Raw genomic sequence first — 18,884 nt, 5'->3', positions numbered from 1 at the left:
CACACTTGGCATCCTTGGCAGACATGAATACAGTTTTTGTATTGGATTTCAATATATTGGTTACCTGCACCATGCTCTGATGTCCAAGCTGTCTGTGGTCTGCTGGTCATTGAACACAATATTTGATAGGTACAATGAAAAAAAATGAAATATCTAATTCCTTCTAAGAAAGATCAACTCCTATTTCTCAAAGACTTATGCTAATTAAAATCTGCTTGGATTGTGATGTATGGCTAATTCTTAAGTCAGGAATTCTGGAGGCACAGAACATAATGGGAAATCCTCTTTATCTTGTTATATCAATTATGCACCTGTGGGATCTCAGCCTCTCAGAATTGGGGTGCAGGGTGAACAAGACCACCCCTGGGGGGCTCGGGAGTCCTGGAATGTTGCCAGAAATGTCTGGTGGCTGGACTTTGATCCCACATGGGAGATGACATCAGTATGAGGATAGGAGGATTTCACCGGGGTGAACGGTGAAGGGATAAGTTAATTGGAGTGTGAGACAAAGGGTTTAAGATTTCTGTACAGGGGGGGTCTAGAGAAGTAAGATGGAGGAATTGGGGCGTGCCCTTCTCCTTCTTCTTCTTCCTCTAGGCCTCCATTTTCTGTGGTGATGTTGGCACTCCGGGATTGGACCTTACTAGGGGAACACTGGTTAATAAGGGTAGAGGGTATTGGAGAAAAATGATAAATATTGTATACGTAACTCCGGGTATAAAGATAGACGACCGCCCCAGGGGCTCTCAGTGTGTGCCCATGGCTGACTGCTGAGCAGAACTCTGTCAGGCCAAGAGAAAATCTTTTAGATAAGCAATTAATAAACACCGAGACCGAAAACAGATCTGAAGTTTCTTCTCGTCCTTTCGAACCCGGGCGGCCCAAGGCCATCTTCGGGCTTTTCCAGACCATCTAAACAGCCCCAAAATCCGACATGCACCCTGTGAAAATAGGTAACTACTACTTTCTTCTGTAGAAAAATACTTGAAAATGATTCTTAAATTGAAGCCTGATTTTCCTGTGAAAATCAAAAAAGCAGGAGCATACGCATTCAGACAAAGAGTTATATTTATATACATATAGTGAAAGGCACACAAACCTTTGGCAAGCAAAGTTTTTGGTTTTTTTTCTCCATTCAGATTGAAAAATACAGAAGATGTAGTGTGGTCAAGAGAAGCCTCTGTTTCAATTTGCATTGAAAATAAGTAATTCTTATGGGGGAATCGTGATGCTCCAGATTAGGAGATGCAAAGGCATGTCAGCCCCTTCAGAGCTTCAGGTGCTGAACATTATCTTTTACTAAACCTAACCAGTATTTGCTACTCACATAAGATACACATTTCTCTTGCCTTCAGTGAAATTTTTACCTATACCCCAGAAAAGTGACAAATTCAAAGAAGAAAAAAAACCCAGCAACAACCACCTAAACAAACAGGAAGATATCTTTTGGCGCATCCAGTTGATATACAAGTGCAAAAGGCAAGAAAAATAAGAACTGCTGAATATTTCCAGAGAAATGGTCTCATTGACTGACCACCTCAGGCCCTAATAAGAAAAAATATATATAAAGTTTATTCTTTATTCTAGAAGAATTTCCTCTATGACTCTGAAAATAAATACTTAAAAATCTTATAAGAGAACTTGATGCTTTAAAAAAATATGTTTTTCCTCCATTTCTGCAGATATGCCTCACTTTCAAGTGCAATAAAAACCCTTAATACTGATTTTCATCATACTGTGGAAACCCAATTATATTATTTTGTATTGCTTTTGCATGTGCTATAGAAACTAAATTTGAAATTAAAATGCCTGTGCACCTTCAAAACCCCCAGATTTTTATTTTCCATGTATTGTTTTTCCTCCTAAAGTATACAACTTCACAATCAACAAGTCCTAGGATTTCCCTTGGGATAAATTAACCCTTTACATGAACTAAAGCTAGTAAAGATATGTTCACTGAATCAGGCTTCAGAAACATTTCTAAACTTTAAAGACCACAATGGGAAAATAAAGCAACATTCAGTTATATTTATGGAGCCCATTTATTTCTACAAGTTAACACTGCCAACAATCCAATTTTCAAGTAATGTGGAACAACAGAAGTGAATACATGGGAATGAAACAGAGTGAAAAAGTCACATCCGCTGTGGCTCTGGAAGTGGTTTGCTCTGGATCCCATGCACTTTGCATTCATCAGGGGAGGACTGGGTTAGGTGCACTCCTGCAGGGTGCCAGACAGTCTATTTCTGTTGGAGAGGAGCAGAGTTTGTGTGCTTTGGAGATGCTCCATGGTGACAGAGGCCAAACCCCAATGAACGGGGATGGCCTCAAAGGCAGAATTGTGACCCAAAGGTAAGTACTAAATAAACACACCCACTGTCAGCACAAAAAACCCTCTCAAAACGTTTGCCAAAAAAAAATTTCAAATAACACTAAATTACTGTAAACAGAAAACATTTAAAGAAAAACACTATTTGCAAAATGCTTTCTGTGTCTTAAATTACTGCTCTTCTCCATAAGCAGCTACTTGCATTTCCCTACTTTTGTGAAATTCCACCACAGAGATACAAAATCAAAAAACATGTATACATTTAAGACACATTACTCTACGCCTTTAAAGCAGTAGATATTCTGGATATATACAACACATATACAATACACTGTCTCCCTTTACTGTAGTGGTCTGGCTACTAGTTGTGCTTTTCTCCCAATTTAGGAAGTTAAATGTTGCTTAGTTCCATAAGAATTTTCATGAAACGTGACTGGCTGAAAGCAGACAGCTCAAATAGTAGTGCATTCAATAGTTAGGTGTTATGTTCTTAACAGAGGGATAATAAACCTTAACCTTAAGGTTGGGTAGTCATTAAGAATATAAAATTCAATTTCTAAGTATTAAAAAACTTCTTCAGCTATACAATTATCTTTTAAAAAGGGCAAAATTTCAGCTCACATTTAAGCCAGAGTTCAGCTCAAAAATAGCTCTGGAGATTAATTTCATTTCATTTTATCTGTTTTGAAGGCCTTTCTCTGTTTCTGCTGAGATAAAACCCATGAGAAGACAGGAAAAGCACATGTTCCTCAGTGTTCCAAAGCTCTATTAACTGGAGTGTGCTTGAGTGAAAAGCACACATCCTACTCAAATCAGCAAATCCGCTGTAGCCTGCCTTATATCTTACTCATAAGAAAATATTGCATTTATTGCCATGTCTGTACCATTTCCCACCAAGTGACATCTATTTCTGCCCACCAACACTGATATAAAACTTTAAAATCAGGTTTGCCTGACTGATAACTGCAGGATCATATGCTCCTAGATAGGAAATATTCATACAGCAGTGGAGGTGATCTTCAAATATTTTGATTCATTTGAAGGTCAGTGCTCAACTTGCTGGATTTTGTGTGTGTAGGCACAAAAACACTGGCAAAACCAGTGATCAATTCCAGCCTGGTAAAAAAGTTAGTGTGCATAAAATTACTGCTAAAATTCCCATGCTAAAATCTTTCTGCCCCACCGGCAGAATTGTTGAGTCTCAGGAGATGTTTCTGTTGGCTACGGTTTAAGAACTCTGGAATGAAGAAACCTGGGGTTTGCCACCACAAAGGTCTGAGGATTGGTGCTCCTGCATCTGTGCACTGGGACTTCCAGCAAGCCAAAAGAAGTCAAATCAGGCTGCCAAAGAGAGTGATGGGAAGAATGTAGGATGTGAAACTCAGCAGCTGTACCTCACCCTTGCTCTGGTGAGGGTTGAGATCTCCAGGGACAGAAAAGATCCATCTTCACAGTACACCGAGCTGTTACACATCATTTAAACCCATCTCCAGTGACAAGGCAAACAAAATCCCAGTATGATGAACTTACAGTCTGTTAAAATAAGACACTGTACCAAAAAAAAAAAAAAACAGTAAAGAGTTCCCTCGTAGCACAAGTACTTGCTTTCTACATATAGATCAACCGTGTTAAAAAAATGTTGCAACAGCATCATAGAAGACAATTCTGGTGAGGGACTTGTTCCGTATCCATTGCAACTGTGACTTGTTCCTCCAGTTTGCAGCATGTTAGGAAGGGAGATAAATCTCCCTACTCTTTTTATTTCAGGTAGAAATGAAACACCAAGCCAAAAGCTGTGCATGATGATCATGATTTTTGATTTTCCTCTGCTGGGATGACTTCCAGGAGGATTTGCAATGTTGTGGTTACCCTGCCTGCAAAGATAAAAGCATATACATGGTAAAATTTTGCAGGAGAGATTAAGGAGGAGCAGTCAGGAAAATTATGTTAGCTTCTATGCAGGCTACTTGCACATAGACTTCACACAGGTCATATACATTTATCATTTAAACTCGACATTTTCCTATTAACTGTTTTCCATGCCTCTGATCCAAGGCTATGCATATACAATAATAATAGAAGGATATGGATATATAATCTTATTCAATAAAAGTCTGCATGCTTTTAAAGGCTATCTTAAAAAAATTACTACTCTGCAGAACTGCTTAGCTTTATCAAGATTTTATGTTGAAATAAAAGTCTGGAAAAATTCAAATAACTTAATTTATCTGTGCCAAGACCTGCCTAAGAAAAAAAAAAAGTCACTCATCCAAGTAACTTCATGTTTTCTTTTTTTCACTCTGAACATTTATTTCCTTCTGGTGCTTTTGATGGTTTTCTTTTTAGGGTACTGATGCATAAATGGCACAGTTAATTCTCATACAGCACATAGAGAATAGTAAAAGAACATTTTTTTCCAATTTCTTTCACTTATCATTCCTTCTTAATATCCTATTTTAAATAAGCAGAAATTGTTGAAAAGAAAGTTCTCATTTTCCTTGAATGTCTGGCATGAATGTTGACAAGGACACAATGCCAGAAGGGTAAAATAGTGCAGCTCACAGAAGATATGAACTGAAACTGTTTCTCTGATCTCCTGTCTAAGGCAGATTCTACCATCCTTTCCTCTTTTCTCTGGATGTCACCAGTTCAGGGCAAAGCCAGGTTGCCCTTAGACTATAAACAGACAGGGGCAGAAAGGCCAGGAGTCTCCAGGCTTTGCATTTTCCTCCCATCTGCTTTCCCTACCCGTTGTGGGGACATCAGAGCTGGGCTGGGTGCAGCAGGGACCAAAGACAGCAGCAGGAAAACAGCAAGGCTTCACCCCTGCCATCCCAGCCCTTCCAGCTCTGAGGACAAGCAAAGGGAAAAAGAGGATTTTATGAAGCTGAGCAGTGGCATGACAGTTCTTGGGAAAGGGCACAGCAGCAGAAGGAAATCCTGGGCATCTCTAGAGCTGGCTGTGATTCTGTTCACCTCAGTGGACATGCCCACCAGCAGCAAGACTTTGCCCAGCTCTCCATTTCCATGCAGCAGTTTTTCTCTCTCCTGGGGTGAAGCCACAGCAGAGCAGAAAAGTTAGGGGAGCTGGCATTCTTTGCATTTTTTGGTTGCAATACACCCAGAATAAATCAGTATAAGGAGTATTTTCCCCTATGAAAATGTCCCAATCTGTTTCCAGTCAGTACCTACCTCTATGTGGTCTGCTTGGAGCAGTACCTAGAGTTACACGACCAATTTCACATTTGTCACAAGACAGCTTAACATGCCATGGCAATGCAGATAACTTCCCCAGCCCACTTAAAATCCTAATTATCCCTTTTTGAAAAAATTCACTGCAAATGGGTCCCAGGGGACAACCTTTATTAAAAAAAAAAAAAAAAAAACCAAAAAAAAAAAAAAAACCAAAAAAACCCCCAGACTTTGTATCCACACAAGGACTACATAAAGTTTAGGTAAGGAAAGAAAGGAGGATTTTTATCACATATATATGACTAGACATGAAATCTGTAACAACAAAATGTTTAGATAATCTCCCATGGATTCCACCACAAATTCGACAAAGAGAAGCAAATTGAGCATATAACACTTTGTCCTAAATGAACAAGTGTTATCCTCTGGAATTGCTAAATAACTCTGGCAGATATTTTTCTATATAAAGAGATCTCATTTCCATCAATGGCTCAGCTATGAAAAAAAGTAGGATTCAACTTTTTACCTCTTTGCAATTCAACTCATTGTAAAGGAATAGATGTTTTTAAGTATGAGTCTCAGGTTGGGTTTTCAGCTGGAGAAGTACAGATAGAAGCATTCTCATGCTGGTGATGCATCCTTTTACACACTGATTTGCTGCTTAGGATTTGCTAGGCTCAACTTTTTTCATTTTCACCTTAGTTTTACAAAAAGAAAGAATGCAGTTGTCAAACGAAGCCTGTACCAGCTGAAAATTATTTGTCCCAGCACACCTAGTTCTACAGCAGAATTCCTTTGGAAGAGGACAGAACAAAATGTTATTCTCATTGCAAAATACCATCCCCGAATCTACAAACCCTGAGAGCTGTAAAGTTACCTCTTGTTCAATGCAGCAATTGTATAAGGAGAATGGGCAATATAAATGCCCTAAGTACAGATCAAAGACTTTCAGCCTTGGGAGGGGATTCCTTGGGTAATCCATTCCAGGGCTCTGCTGGTGTGATCAGCCTGAAACTCCTTTCAGAAATACAGGTATCTTCAGGCTGGCTCTTTTATGCCACTACTCATTCTGGCTGCCCAATATCCCTTTCCTCTGATCCTTACAAAGCCTATTCAGGATATTCCCTCTGACCTTACATGGGGCTGGGCTGTACCCATGGGCATTTGCACCTTATGGGGCTTATGAGCACAGCTGGGCAGCTGAACCAGTCAATGCCTCAAGGAGGTGACTTTTCAAAGCCCCACACCAGCTGCCCATGTGCTGATCTGGGCACATGAAGCAGCTTGGGAATAGTATTGGTAGCACAGCAGTGTGCCCAGACTAGCAGGCTGCTACTTCTCCTCTGGTACCACAGGAAATGCTTTGGTCAAGTCTAAGTAGATTGGATTCATCACATTTGTTAAAAAAAAAAAAAAAAAAAAAAAAAAAAAGTCATTTATCTTCTCATAGAAAATTACCCAGTTACTCTGGCAAAAATCTACCTCTTAAATGAAAATCCCGTTTTTTTATGCTGTCCTTTACCTTGTGTCAGGAATTACACTTTCATGCCCATGTAAGACATATTGTTTCAAGGTTAGAATATCAAGCTTGCAGCAGCCCAATTTCTTTTCTATATCTCACAGAGGAACCTTAAGTGAATTTATCCTCAATCAATACCTTTTGTAAATGTTCTCAGGCTCCCAAAATAATGCCAGCTTAATGACTCCACACAGAAGGTTTATTGCTTCTTTTTAGGGAAAAAGAAAAATCTGTTTGTTTCACAAGTAAATCTCCACTCTGCCCCTGCTCAAAACTGTCAGCATCAGTTTTCTGTCATTACTGTTGTTATTTTGGGGATAATAATTGCAAAGAAAACGAGCTGTTTCCCTCACTGACTGGCTTCTGCTGCATTCCTCTCTGAGCCAGTACACCATGCCCATCCATAGATACGACACAGGCTTCTTTCTAGGAGGAGAATTTTGTGTTATCTCAAATCTAGAAATTATTCACCCTCATTGTCACAGCTGGCAGAAAAATCTTCACATCTATCCAGTCTACCTTAAAGAGAAGAATATTCTTTCTCTTGCCCAAGTAATGTAGTTCAACACTGTCATCCCGTGGCCAAAGATTCAAGTAGCTGTATTCCAAAACCTCTGAGACACAACAGAAAATGCCAAAAAATCTCCTGAATTTTGATGAGGGGAAAATTCCTACACCCTAAATGTCAAGACTGAGAGATTATAAACAGGCTAAACCCCAACTACCTAATAGAATGTCCTTCTGCATACAACTGCTTTAATTTGTACTGAAGGTTTCTACCCATTCCGAGGACAATGCAAGTAATTTATAACATTTTTGCTATAAAATTAAGATTTTGCTAGTGCAAACTAACACCTTTTGCTGTAAATACTTCCTGCCCTATTGCCTATGGACTTCCCAGCATGTATTGAGAGGGAAATTCACATATTCTACAGAAGATAGGATACAATTCTATAAATTATTTGTATTGACAAAATATATACAGCTGGTTATACTGTAATTACATATAAAGGCACTATTCTTTTCTTGAGAGCAGCTCATTTTAAATCATCAATTAAGACTGAAGCACAGAAGACAGACAATATGCACTTTTAATTCAGCATCTACAGAAATCAACTACTTTTAGTTAAAGATTTCACAGGCTGAGTTTTAGTTTTGCAGCAAAATAAATTACCTTTTTTTGTTGTTTAATAAATTATCCATCATTCCTGAAATACCTTGCCAATAGTCTTATTTGATATTTTGAAAATTCCCTTTATTTTAGAAGCCTATCATCCCAGTAACAAAAAAATGAGAGTGAAGAGCTATAATAAACTATAAATAAATACTGACTTCTAATTGAATTGTTTCAAATAATCCTTCTCTAACACATCAGAACTTCCACAAATCCTTTCAAAACCTTTCAGAAATGGTACAGAAAGTATTCTCAGTGTATTTCAGGCATGAAATACTACCGAGCCAAGCCACACAGAAGTCATTCTTCATGAAGCACAGAAATTATTTCCATAGAGGCCACGGTACATGCTGCTATCGCCCTGTCAGGAGCCACTGCTAAGGACAGTATCCCCATGAATCCCCACCTGCCTGAATCTTCCAGACACTTCCAGCCCCATTACAAACACTCCTCAGTGGTCCACAGACACACAGTGTCGGCAGGGAGCACCAAGCTCATCCTGAATAGCACATTTGTTTTGCTCAAGATTCCAAACAGATTCTCCAAGGAGTGCAGTACTGTCTTTATTAGCACAGAGGCAGGGTCAGGAGAAGGTGATGGTGGTTTAAAAGGAATTAGATGTTTGTAGGGGAGGGCGGGAAAGAAGCATCAGTCCTTTAAAGTCAATCACTGGCTGAGGAACAGCCCTGCTGTGAATGTCCCTCATTAGTTAGGGGACACTGGACTTACCTAGAGGGACTTACCACCCCAGGACTTACCTAGAAGCTTTCTGAACCACTTTGGCTTGTTGTCCCACACAATGAAGAGGTAGTAGGCAGGAATGCCTGTCAGGGTTATGGCAAATCCAATCCCTGTGTTCACTGGGTCAGAGTAAAGCGACAGCACAACCATGAAGAGGCAAGTGAAGGAAAACAACGCTGGAATAAATAAAGGAACCTGAAAAATAGCCACATAAAGGACCATTAAATAATAAGGTCATTGTAAAGTAATAACCAAGGCATTTAGCTTTCCATGAGATGTAAATTGGATAAGACCCAGCAGTACAGGACAGTTCTGGAGAAATAAGGGTACCTAGAACAGGCACACAAATGTCAGTGACTGCAGAAGCCAGGCCCTGCCAAGTGCTATGCAGTGAGTACCACAGAAGTGTCTTAATTACACTCTAAAACACTCCAGTGTTTTACTTCCTTTAAAATGTAAGGACTGTAAATAAGTTACATTGTAAAAGTCCTTCCGCTAATCCCCCAGCATATAAGCAAGCAGCTCTAACCACAGTAAAGATTTCCGTTTTGATAATTACCCATTAGAAAACATTTTAAAACACAACCAGGAGCTCAAGTCACCTTTTAAAACTATTAGGAACATATTGATTTTCTTTCTAAGGTAAAAATCAAAATCTAGCAGGAAGAGAGCAAATTAAACAGCAATTTGATTAGTGATAAAGATATTTGATAGTGTTATGCACCTGATAGGGATTGAAAAAGCACTTTCTGACTGTATGACTGATGGTATTGCCAGTGTCACTGCTGAAAGCACACAAAGTAACCATATCAAATTTATTTGCTCAATTTTCAAAAACACCAATACAATCACTCTCTTAGCAAGTCTCTGAAGGAAATGCCTACAGGCATGGCTTATGAGACATTAAGTGTAATGAAAAATTGAGAATTCCTTGGAGATTGTTCTCTTCCTTTCATGCCTCAAAGCATTACTGTTCTTCTTTTGTGTACTGTCAAAGCTTTTCTTTTATCAAAGCAAAATAGGCTGTACTTATTTACTATTATACCTCCTTATTTACTAATATACCTACAAGAATGCAACAATACACATTCTTAGTTCTGCACAAAATAGTTGTCTTGGCAGCATCTAAACAGAGATATATTTCCCAGTTTTTTCATGATGGATATTATCTTTCTGGATACACAATGGGACAACTTACTTTGTATGATGCTACTTAAAACAAGCAAGAAAAATAGCAGAACCAAGGCCAAAATAGATACTATTCAAGGGGCTGGACTATTAGCATTTTCTTTCAGGGTTTGCAATAACTCTGTCTGCCAATCCACTGCAAGTGCCAAATATTACAATAATCACACTGACCACTTATTTGCACAGAAAATTGGCATACTTGATATTGGACAGAAAATGACATAAATGCCCTCTCTCATAAATTCTTGTGCTTGACATGACTTTTTTGATCATGTTATTGTATATTTGATCATAAAATCATCCAGACCTTTATCAAAGGAGACATTAAATAGAGGACTGGCTGAAAATCAGGTTGGCTCAAGTAACCCCAATATTTGCAGCCTGAGCCTTCTGTGGCTGCAGAGTGCCCGCAGTATTTTCACACAGCTTGCATCAAACAGCTCATATCACACAGCCTGAGCACAACAGACAGGCAAAACTGAGCAAATGCCTTCATCTCAGCACAGCACTTTCAGTCTCTGCTCCCCAAGCATAGGCAAGAGGGAAGAATTCTTTTCCAGGATGGAACACAGCTGGGGTAGCACTGGGGACCTTGCAGGAAAGCTCTCACTCTTCACAGCAAAGCACTGTTTTCTCTCAAATCAGTTTTTCCTGAGAAAGAGGTTAGCCTGTTACATCAGAAAATGCTCCCTTGCTGTCTGACTGCAGGACAGAGAGGAGGGAGGATTCATGTAAAAGAGTAGAGAGCAGATGTTACCTTGAAAGGACGAGGCATATCAGGACGTTTATATCTGAGATAAATCAACCCAGCAACTACCAGTCCAATAAAAAGCCACCTGGCAAAGCTGAGGAAATTCAAGAGGCTGTAGAGATCCCCGTTGAATAACATTATCATTGTGAGAGGATGCTGCAAAAGAAATTCAGAGCATAAGAGGGGTTTAGTAGATCGATCTCTATTATTTTACAGCAGTGATGTCAAAGTTTTCCTCAGGGACAAGCAGCACAGCCTTATGCACACACTTGAGTGCCACAGACTTCAGGCTTGCCTTTGTCATAAAATCAGGTGTGTGATCAATGTCTAGCTGTCCCCTGAGACCATTTTGGATCAATATATATCTGTCCTGGGTGGCCACACATAGTCAATACAGATCTGTCCCCTGTGACCCAGACAAAAATACACAGGCACACTGCACCACCAAAGTGCTGGAGCATCCTGGGCAGCACTCTCGTGGGATATAAGCTCACTGCAGGTTTACTTGCTCATTGCTGATGTAAATAATAAGAACAGTTAAATTTTGGTCACATCTAATCATACAAAAGCAGAAGTTTCTAGGTGTTTTGTGGAAGGAAAAAGTCTTAGTCCCCCAGGCTTCACAGGGGAGGTGAGCAAGGAGGACATGGCAAGGGGCAGTTCCACACCATGAGATGTCAGCTGGGCAAACTGGGCTGCCAACAGCTTGGGTTTGCCTTTGTCCAGACTTGCTGAGTGTACACTTACTGCACATTGTAAATGCAAATATTTATGAGAAGAAGGAAGAATTTAGCTGTCACTCAGGTAGCTACTGAAGAGCAAGAAGGAGAGAGGACACCAGAATACACACAGCTCCTCACTAAAAAACTAGTCTGAGATACAAGGCTTCTGTGGGGCAGGCAGAAGGTTATGTACAAACTAGTGTTTTGTTGTGAGTTAGATGGTTAGGGAAGGCTACATGGATCTATTTCAAAGGAGTATCTGGAGAAAAAAAATGTCCTTGCATTTGGGCATGAAGGAGTAAGTCAAATTCACCATATCCCTCATTCTTCAGCAGGAGGGAAGGTCTTGGAAGTGAGAGGTTTATAACAAGGCCATAGGTGAAATCAACTGCAGATGCAGTAAAACACTGGGCTAAATGTTTACACATAGAAAACTAACTTGTATTATTTACCTAGATTCACAGCCACGCTCTCCCTTTTTTCAAAGGAGTGCGGACAACATGGATTTGAATCAGAAGACTGAATATTTCAAATGTGGGTCTCTGGCCTCCAACCTGTAATAAAGTACTTGGTTCCCTAAATATAGATAGTAAGCAAACTCCTATGTAAATGTCAAGGGAAATTATACCACTGAATTGTATTGGGCAAGATTTCTTCTCTGCAAACTCAACCTCTAAAAGCTTAAAATCTGAGTCATAACTAGAATGCAAGCTATATACAATAGTGAAAGTGAAGGAGAGCTATCAAGAGAAAATACAAGAAAGCAGGATTACAATCAGATAGCTTGATTTCTATGAGTCACTACACACATCTATCAAATTCCTCATGTTGGTGAGAAATACTTCTGGTCCAGGTAGCTCAACTTGCAGACTGAGATGCAGATTGAAATGCAGGCTGAGCTCTGTGTAGAGGCCTGAGAGAAGAGGCCATGAATAGCCAACTTTTGAGGCAACAAAAAATGGTCAGACTGGAAAATTTCTCTAGCAACATACACACATAAATCGATTTCTTAATTAAAAAAAAAAAAAAGTGTTGGTTTGTTTTGGATTTGTTTTGTTTGTTTTTAATTTAACAAGCCTCAAACGCATGCTCATTTTCTCAGTTTATCCTCAAAAGCTCTTTCCTTTTTTACAGTGTGTAGAACTTGGAAGGAAAATAAAATAGGGAAATGCTAAAATTATTATTGATGTAGAATATACCCTGCCATTGCTCTATTTGCAGTAAGGTGAGCTAAAAAATTGCAATCTTTGAAGGAAAGCCATCTTCATACTAGAATCTGACTTTTTCAAAGGAAATCAATGCACTGGTGTAACAGGACCACATGCAATAGCAGGAAATGTCTGTCAGGAAAAAAAAATAATATTAATACGTTTTGTGCATTTCATTCCACAAAAAACAGTCAATGCAATTCACCCACAAGGTATGACTACATCCAAAGAAATAAAATGCAAAGTAAATGTTTATGGAAAATTAATTTCATTAAAATGTTTCACCATAATCACACTGCCTAATTTTCAAAACTTCAAAGCCTACGGTTATATGTGCACATATGAAATTCAACAATTCAGTGGTGAGCTTATAGGCTTCAAGAGCAAAAACCAATTTAAATTCCACAAGGATTTGCTCTTAGTAGCATAGACTCATAGATGCATCTTTTGCTTTGGCTGAGAGTCCTTAAATATGGCAGAGGCCCATCCAGATACACTGCAGTCATTGATCCCAAAAATGGGGCTGAATACCCATGAATATGAGGACTGCATGTTAAGTGAAAATCTTCCTGGCACTATGAAAACTGAACTTTGAAGTTGGCATTTTGACATTCAGTCCTAACATTTTACCATAAAGATTAGTCTGCAAAGCTAACACATGGCCAACATTTACCTTTGCTGCTTATTTTAGAAGTCTGTAATAGGATTTCCACTGAAGCACCAGTGGTTTTCCTTAGAAAACCCACAGACCATTTCACAGGCACATGTTCTCTCATTTTTTAATCATCACTATGCTGGACAGCTGAGGGTTCTTGCTCCTTTATCTTAGTTGCAAAACTGCTTGCATTTTTTACTATAAGGTAGTAAAATGAGCCCTTAGGGTACTCCCAGATGCTGGTGTTTAATTCAACTTTCAGTTAACTGAATCCCTTTTTTGTTTGTTTAACTAGAATTTGTTTCTCTGAAAGGCAACTAGCTCACCACTAGCAGGTCCTTAGAAATTAGAAAAGAGCAATAAGAAGTGAATTAGATTGCAGTGAGAGGCAAGAAAGCAAGGAGGAGATGATGGAATAAGAACAACTCACAAATCTCATTCCTCTTTCTCCTGTCCTCCACCCTGCCCAAAGCCCATGTTCACATTAATAAATGAGACTCAAGCAGTGCCTAAATTCTGTTTGAATACTCTAGAGCAAGCCTTGTAATATGAATTCTAGTGCAGGAACATTTGTTTGTATGATTTACCAAAACAATGACAGCTGGCAGAGGAGTGTGCTTGCGGACATGAATCATGGAGAGAATTTCTGGAAGGTGACCCTCACGGGATGCAACGAAGAACATCCTGGTGGGAAATAAATGTGGACAGACTTTAAATGTGCTCATTACTGTGAGTACGCAAAGTGGCTCATGAAAGTCACAGAGCAGAGCAGAACTTCTTAGTCTTGTTTGAGGTGTTCTAAATGAAAGCACTGGCAGGAGAAACCCCCACACAGAAAGCAAAACCATCTATGAAGGTGTCCCTTGACTGGTGTTGGGAAGGAGTTAATATTTTCCCTCCAGTTTTCCTCCTTTACATGAAAAAAAAGCAGCCATTGATTAAGGGCTAGCCTCAGAGACATTCATTTCCAAACCATTCAAAGGATTTTTAAAATAGTACCCCATACAAAGTGAGAAAAAGCCCTACACCTGGTAAACAGTGTAGTCATTCATCATATCCCGCTACAGGAATAAACCTTACTCTCCCTTCCCCTTGCTTCCATACCTTCAGTGTGTCTCCCAAGCCCTGACCCCCAGGAACATCAGCAGTGCTCACCTGGATACTGCAAAAACACCACCATTCATAGATCCAAAGCAGGAGAGAGCCACAAACACGGGCACAGCTAAAGAGAAGTTTCCCATCAGTCGTTCGGCAAAGGTCTGTTAGAAAAGAGAGAGAAACACACAATGACTTTTCATAAAACGGGAAAATAATTTCCTTCTATTAACAAATTATCACGGTGTTAGTTATCCCCCTTCTCTGCATCCCTCACTGAAAACTGTGCAGTGCATTTGTTCCTTCTTTTGTGAGAGTTCAGCTGCTATGGCTGGGCTGTCCTACCCCCTCCGCTGAGGGCGTGTGGAAGGGCATGGCTCCAGCAGAAGCCACGATGGGGAGGTGGAATCAGGCCCAGACTCATGCCAATTTAAACCATTATGGCTCCAAAGAAGAAGATCAAGACCTGAATGCATTAAGATTTGATCTGCACACTTAATACCTTTTTTCTACAGCCTTCCTTGCACTCAGCTGGTACTACCCAGTGGTATCATATATCCATTCAGGCTTTAGTGTTTTAGGCTAGCAGAAGAGCCTTAATGGGAGTTTGGGGCACCACAGGCAAGATGCATAATTTTTGTCGTGTTTATAAAATGTTTTTTTTCTAGATCTCTCATTAGCTACAGAATTTGGTCATTTTTCAAAACTCATGTCAATTGAAATAGCCACAGGCAGTATCACTACTGGAAAAGAAATGGAATTATTTATTTCCTCATTGTGCCTCAGACACCAGAAATATAAAAATATAAAATATAAAATATAAAATATAAAATACAGTGTTTCCTAGCCAGGTCGCCTTGCAACTCCTTCCCAAATGAGCTCCAGTACTCACAGCAACCCCCTTCCCAACCCCCTTCAGGACACACATTGTGCAGGGACAAAGTTACTGTATTCTGCCACTCAAGATAGTTCAGAGTTCTCTCTTCCATAAATATCTGTAATTCCTGCTTCCCAGGAGCTGAGTTTACAATTTAGCTCTGAATTTTTCAAGCACGTACTTGGCTATGAAATGTAAGTCCTATTGACTTTGTTATGAGGTAAATAAATACAGTCCAATATTACCTTATAAATGCTACCGATGACCTGAACTGCAATCCCACTCATCAGTCAAAAATCAAATTTTACTGGGATGCTAATAAGTGCTGCCATACTAAAACCTGACTGGATGTGTCCATCCAATGTTTTTCCCCCCTGAAAACAAGAATATCAACAATCATAACTGCAGCAGGAATATATCTTTGTATTTTTCTTCTGTAACTTACCACTGCTACAGCTTTTGAAAGCAGCAATTCCCCAGCACTGATTGTAGTGAAATAAGCCACGTTTGTTAACACATAGCCAACTGTGACGATAATCATTGAAATGCATATTGCGAGGGGTATGTTTCTGAAATACACAAGGCAGCTCATTATTTTGCAATCTGGTTGCTAATCCCTGAACATGAAACAAATAACATGGGAAAAAGCCACTAATGATGGTGAATGCACATTTAGAGATCCCAAAATATAATCACTAGAAACTACCAGTAAAAAAAAAAAGGAATAAACAAAACCCTCCGGACAAAGGAAATAGGTTTATAATGAAGAGGTGAGAAACCATTTGAGGAAGGAGTCCTTTGGGGACACCAAGGGGATTATGGCCCCCATGCTTCCCATTGGTCCCCCACTTCCCATTTAAATTGCCTACTCAGATTATTGACCTGCAAGCTGAACCCAAACACCTGGAGGTGTTTGACATCTTCCCCTGGATACCAAAATATCCAGCATGCAAAATTCTGCCCTTTCCTCCTGGGTGTATTTCTTCTTTTACGCACCTTACCACATCCCAGTGATCTCTCTCACTATTGAGGGGAACATGAGAGCAGAACATGACACAGAAAGGGAAACAGTACAAATTTGTAAATTTAGTACAGCACAAATGATACTGAAAAGCACAACCCCCTGCCATCCTAGCTAAAATAGAGAACAACAAACAAAAAATTAATAATACCAAAATTTTATGTAGCAATTCCTTCTAGTCAGAAAAGTGGAATTATTTCTGTTTTTAAAAGGAGGAACAGAGGCACAGTGAATGTGTCCAAAGCCACACTGCACGCAAAGGTTTGAGTCAGGAGAAAAACCCAGGTGCCCCAAGTGTTAATCTAGTCTCTTTCCACCTAATATTACTGATATCTACGTCACACCGAGAAAAACCTCAGATCTGAAACCAATCCTTTAGTTCCAAGGCTGGCATGTACAGTCCCTCTGAGGAGAGCTGAGAGCTCCTCCTTCACGGCTGGTTCCCTCCAGCTTTCTATATTAAGGCTGCTTTTGGAGGGATGGTGGGGTTGCCATATTTAAAGAAGGTAACCCCAGCAGATGGCTAAAGGAAAGACAGGACTAGGAATTCTGGAATTCCAGAAAAGATCACAAGCACATTTCTCAAGGACTATTGTAATCACCTCAAAGGAAAAGGTATTTTGAAAACCAACACAAAGATTTTTCTTTTCTGATATTTTTTTCTCAAAGAAACATAGCCTGGTAAGAATTTAAGGATCTTCTTCACTTTATTTCTCAAATAGATGCTTCACATCATTATGGCTGTATAGGGCTGAAAACAAGCTCTAAGCTGAGACTGAATAAATAAATGTATTTATAAATAAGTAAAACAGGACGGTATCATTGTTGCACATCTTGCCCACCTCAGAAACCATGGTGTCAAATGCTCCCATTAACCCAGACACACAGGTGGGTAAGAGGATCGTGCTGGGAATGTAACACCAAATCTGAGTAGGCATCATGATACTGTGTTAAGCCACAGTTACCTCATGCACACATCTCAGGTGAAGAAACTGGAAGAAGGAAAGCCAGTCAGCTTGTTGATGGAGAAGATGACAGCAAAGACTAGAGCAAAGAGCCCAGAATACAGGTTCTGTATTGCTGGAAAACCCACAGTTATGGATGCAAGAAATAACTGCAGCTCTGTGTGGTGATAATTTATGCCAAAATGAGGTTTGTAAGTCAGATAGATAATAGAAGGCAAAATGGGGTCTGTAAGTTGCTAGATATATTGGAATCAGTTGGGTTAAGCTTCTTACCTGACCTGGGCGTATAAATTGAATTCAATCCTCTTAGCATCTGATTCAAGGTAGGGATACATGGATTGAAAGCCTCTCAGAGCAGGTATTTTATCTATATTTTCTGCATCACAGATGAATGCTTCAACCACCAAGCTTTTGGAAAAATCAGCCCTGACTCTAACCTTAAAAAGAGTGTTTTCAGCCAAATATAGTAAATTTGGACTTTTTTCACAAATACCATTTAAATGACTGAAAGCATAGTGCTAAACTTAATAGATTATCTATGTTTGTTCTAACTCTTACTAAACACATTATATCCACATCTAATTTAAATCCCAGTTTAACTTGTGATAAAACAAAATGGCAATTCAAAATGGGGAGGAGGTGGTGGGGCTAAGAATCATGCTTCCAAACATGTGAAGAATGTGTATTTTATGATTGGCTTTTCACAAATATTAAAATTAATATTACATGTGTTATCTTAGAAAGTGATGATGTATTCATTTTCTCAAGTAGCATGTTAAATATAGTTTTAGGTTAAAACATAATGGTAAAATAGAAACTATGCTATGTAGGATACTTTTTTTTCTAAAGAAAGGACTCACACTGAGATAGTGGCCACAGGACACCTAAATCTTTGAGAGAAAGAGAATTTATTGCTCCATTATCAGAAGAAACAAACATCTTCCTGCCTCACTCAGCCATGAAGATGCCGTTAGGATTGAGAGGAAGAAGTTGAGGATGACCAGACAGAATCCTTTGTTTGAATGGAATTTATGCATCATGTATGAAGTGTATGAATATGCAACAGGCTGTTGTTTTTAAGGGTTAATCCTCTGTTAACGGGTGTCCTTTTTCAGGCTTATTTTGCCCAGAAAAAGGTACCTGGACATCCGTAACTCTTTGTTTCTATTGTCTCATATTGTCCTAATCCAAATTGTCCAAATTATTATTACTCTAATTATATTACTATTTTTATAACCATTTAATTACTATTAAACTTTTAAAATTTTAAAAAACAAGTGATTGGAATTTTTCACAAAATGTGACCATTCTCTGAGCACTGCAAGTCCTGCTTTGTTATGCTGAAGAGTGCTAACGCCCTTGGATAGTAATACCAACAAACACACTCAGAAGAATAAAACCTCTGAACAAGCCAGAACTAGTCAGGAAGCACTGTTAATTAAAAAGC

General features: G+C 39.2%; 1 protein-coding gene across 2 annotated transcripts in view; it reads right to left on the bottom strand.

The window, feature by feature from the left end:
- Nucleotides 1-1,904: 1,904 nt before the first annotated feature.
- The window catches only part of SLC7A11 (solute carrier family 7 member 11), a 63,661-nt gene continuing 46,681 nt past the window's right edge, over nucleotides 1,905-18,884 (bottom strand). For both annotated transcript variants that reach the window (XM_054283829.1, XM_054283827.1), the window contains 6 exons: nucleotides 15,897-16,020; nucleotides 14,635-14,738; nucleotides 14,067-14,163; nucleotides 10,901-11,050; nucleotides 8,973-9,150; nucleotides 1,905-4,203 (listed from right to left, as the gene is read on the bottom strand). In XM_054283829.1, the coding sequence (XP_054139804.1) occupies nucleotides 4,136-4,203; nucleotides 8,973-9,150; nucleotides 10,901-11,050; nucleotides 14,067-14,163; nucleotides 14,635-14,738; nucleotides 15,897-16,020 (721 nt within the window). In that variant the 3' untranslated portion in view covers nucleotides 1,905-4,135. The remainder of the gene's footprint in view (nucleotides 4,204-8,972; nucleotides 9,151-10,900; nucleotides 11,051-14,066; nucleotides 14,164-14,634; nucleotides 14,739-15,896; nucleotides 16,021-18,884) is intronic.

This window comes from Melozone crissalis, unplaced genomic scaffold (genome assembly GCF_028551555.1).
Source record: "Melozone crissalis strain CALT ecotype California unplaced genomic scaffold, PUWL_Pcris_2 ptg000039l_1, whole genome shotgun sequence".
Taxonomy (NCBI): domain Eukaryota; kingdom Metazoa; phylum Chordata; class Aves; order Passeriformes; family Passerellidae; genus Melozone; species Melozone crissalis.
This window is presented reverse-complemented; position numbering and strand designations above follow the sequence as displayed.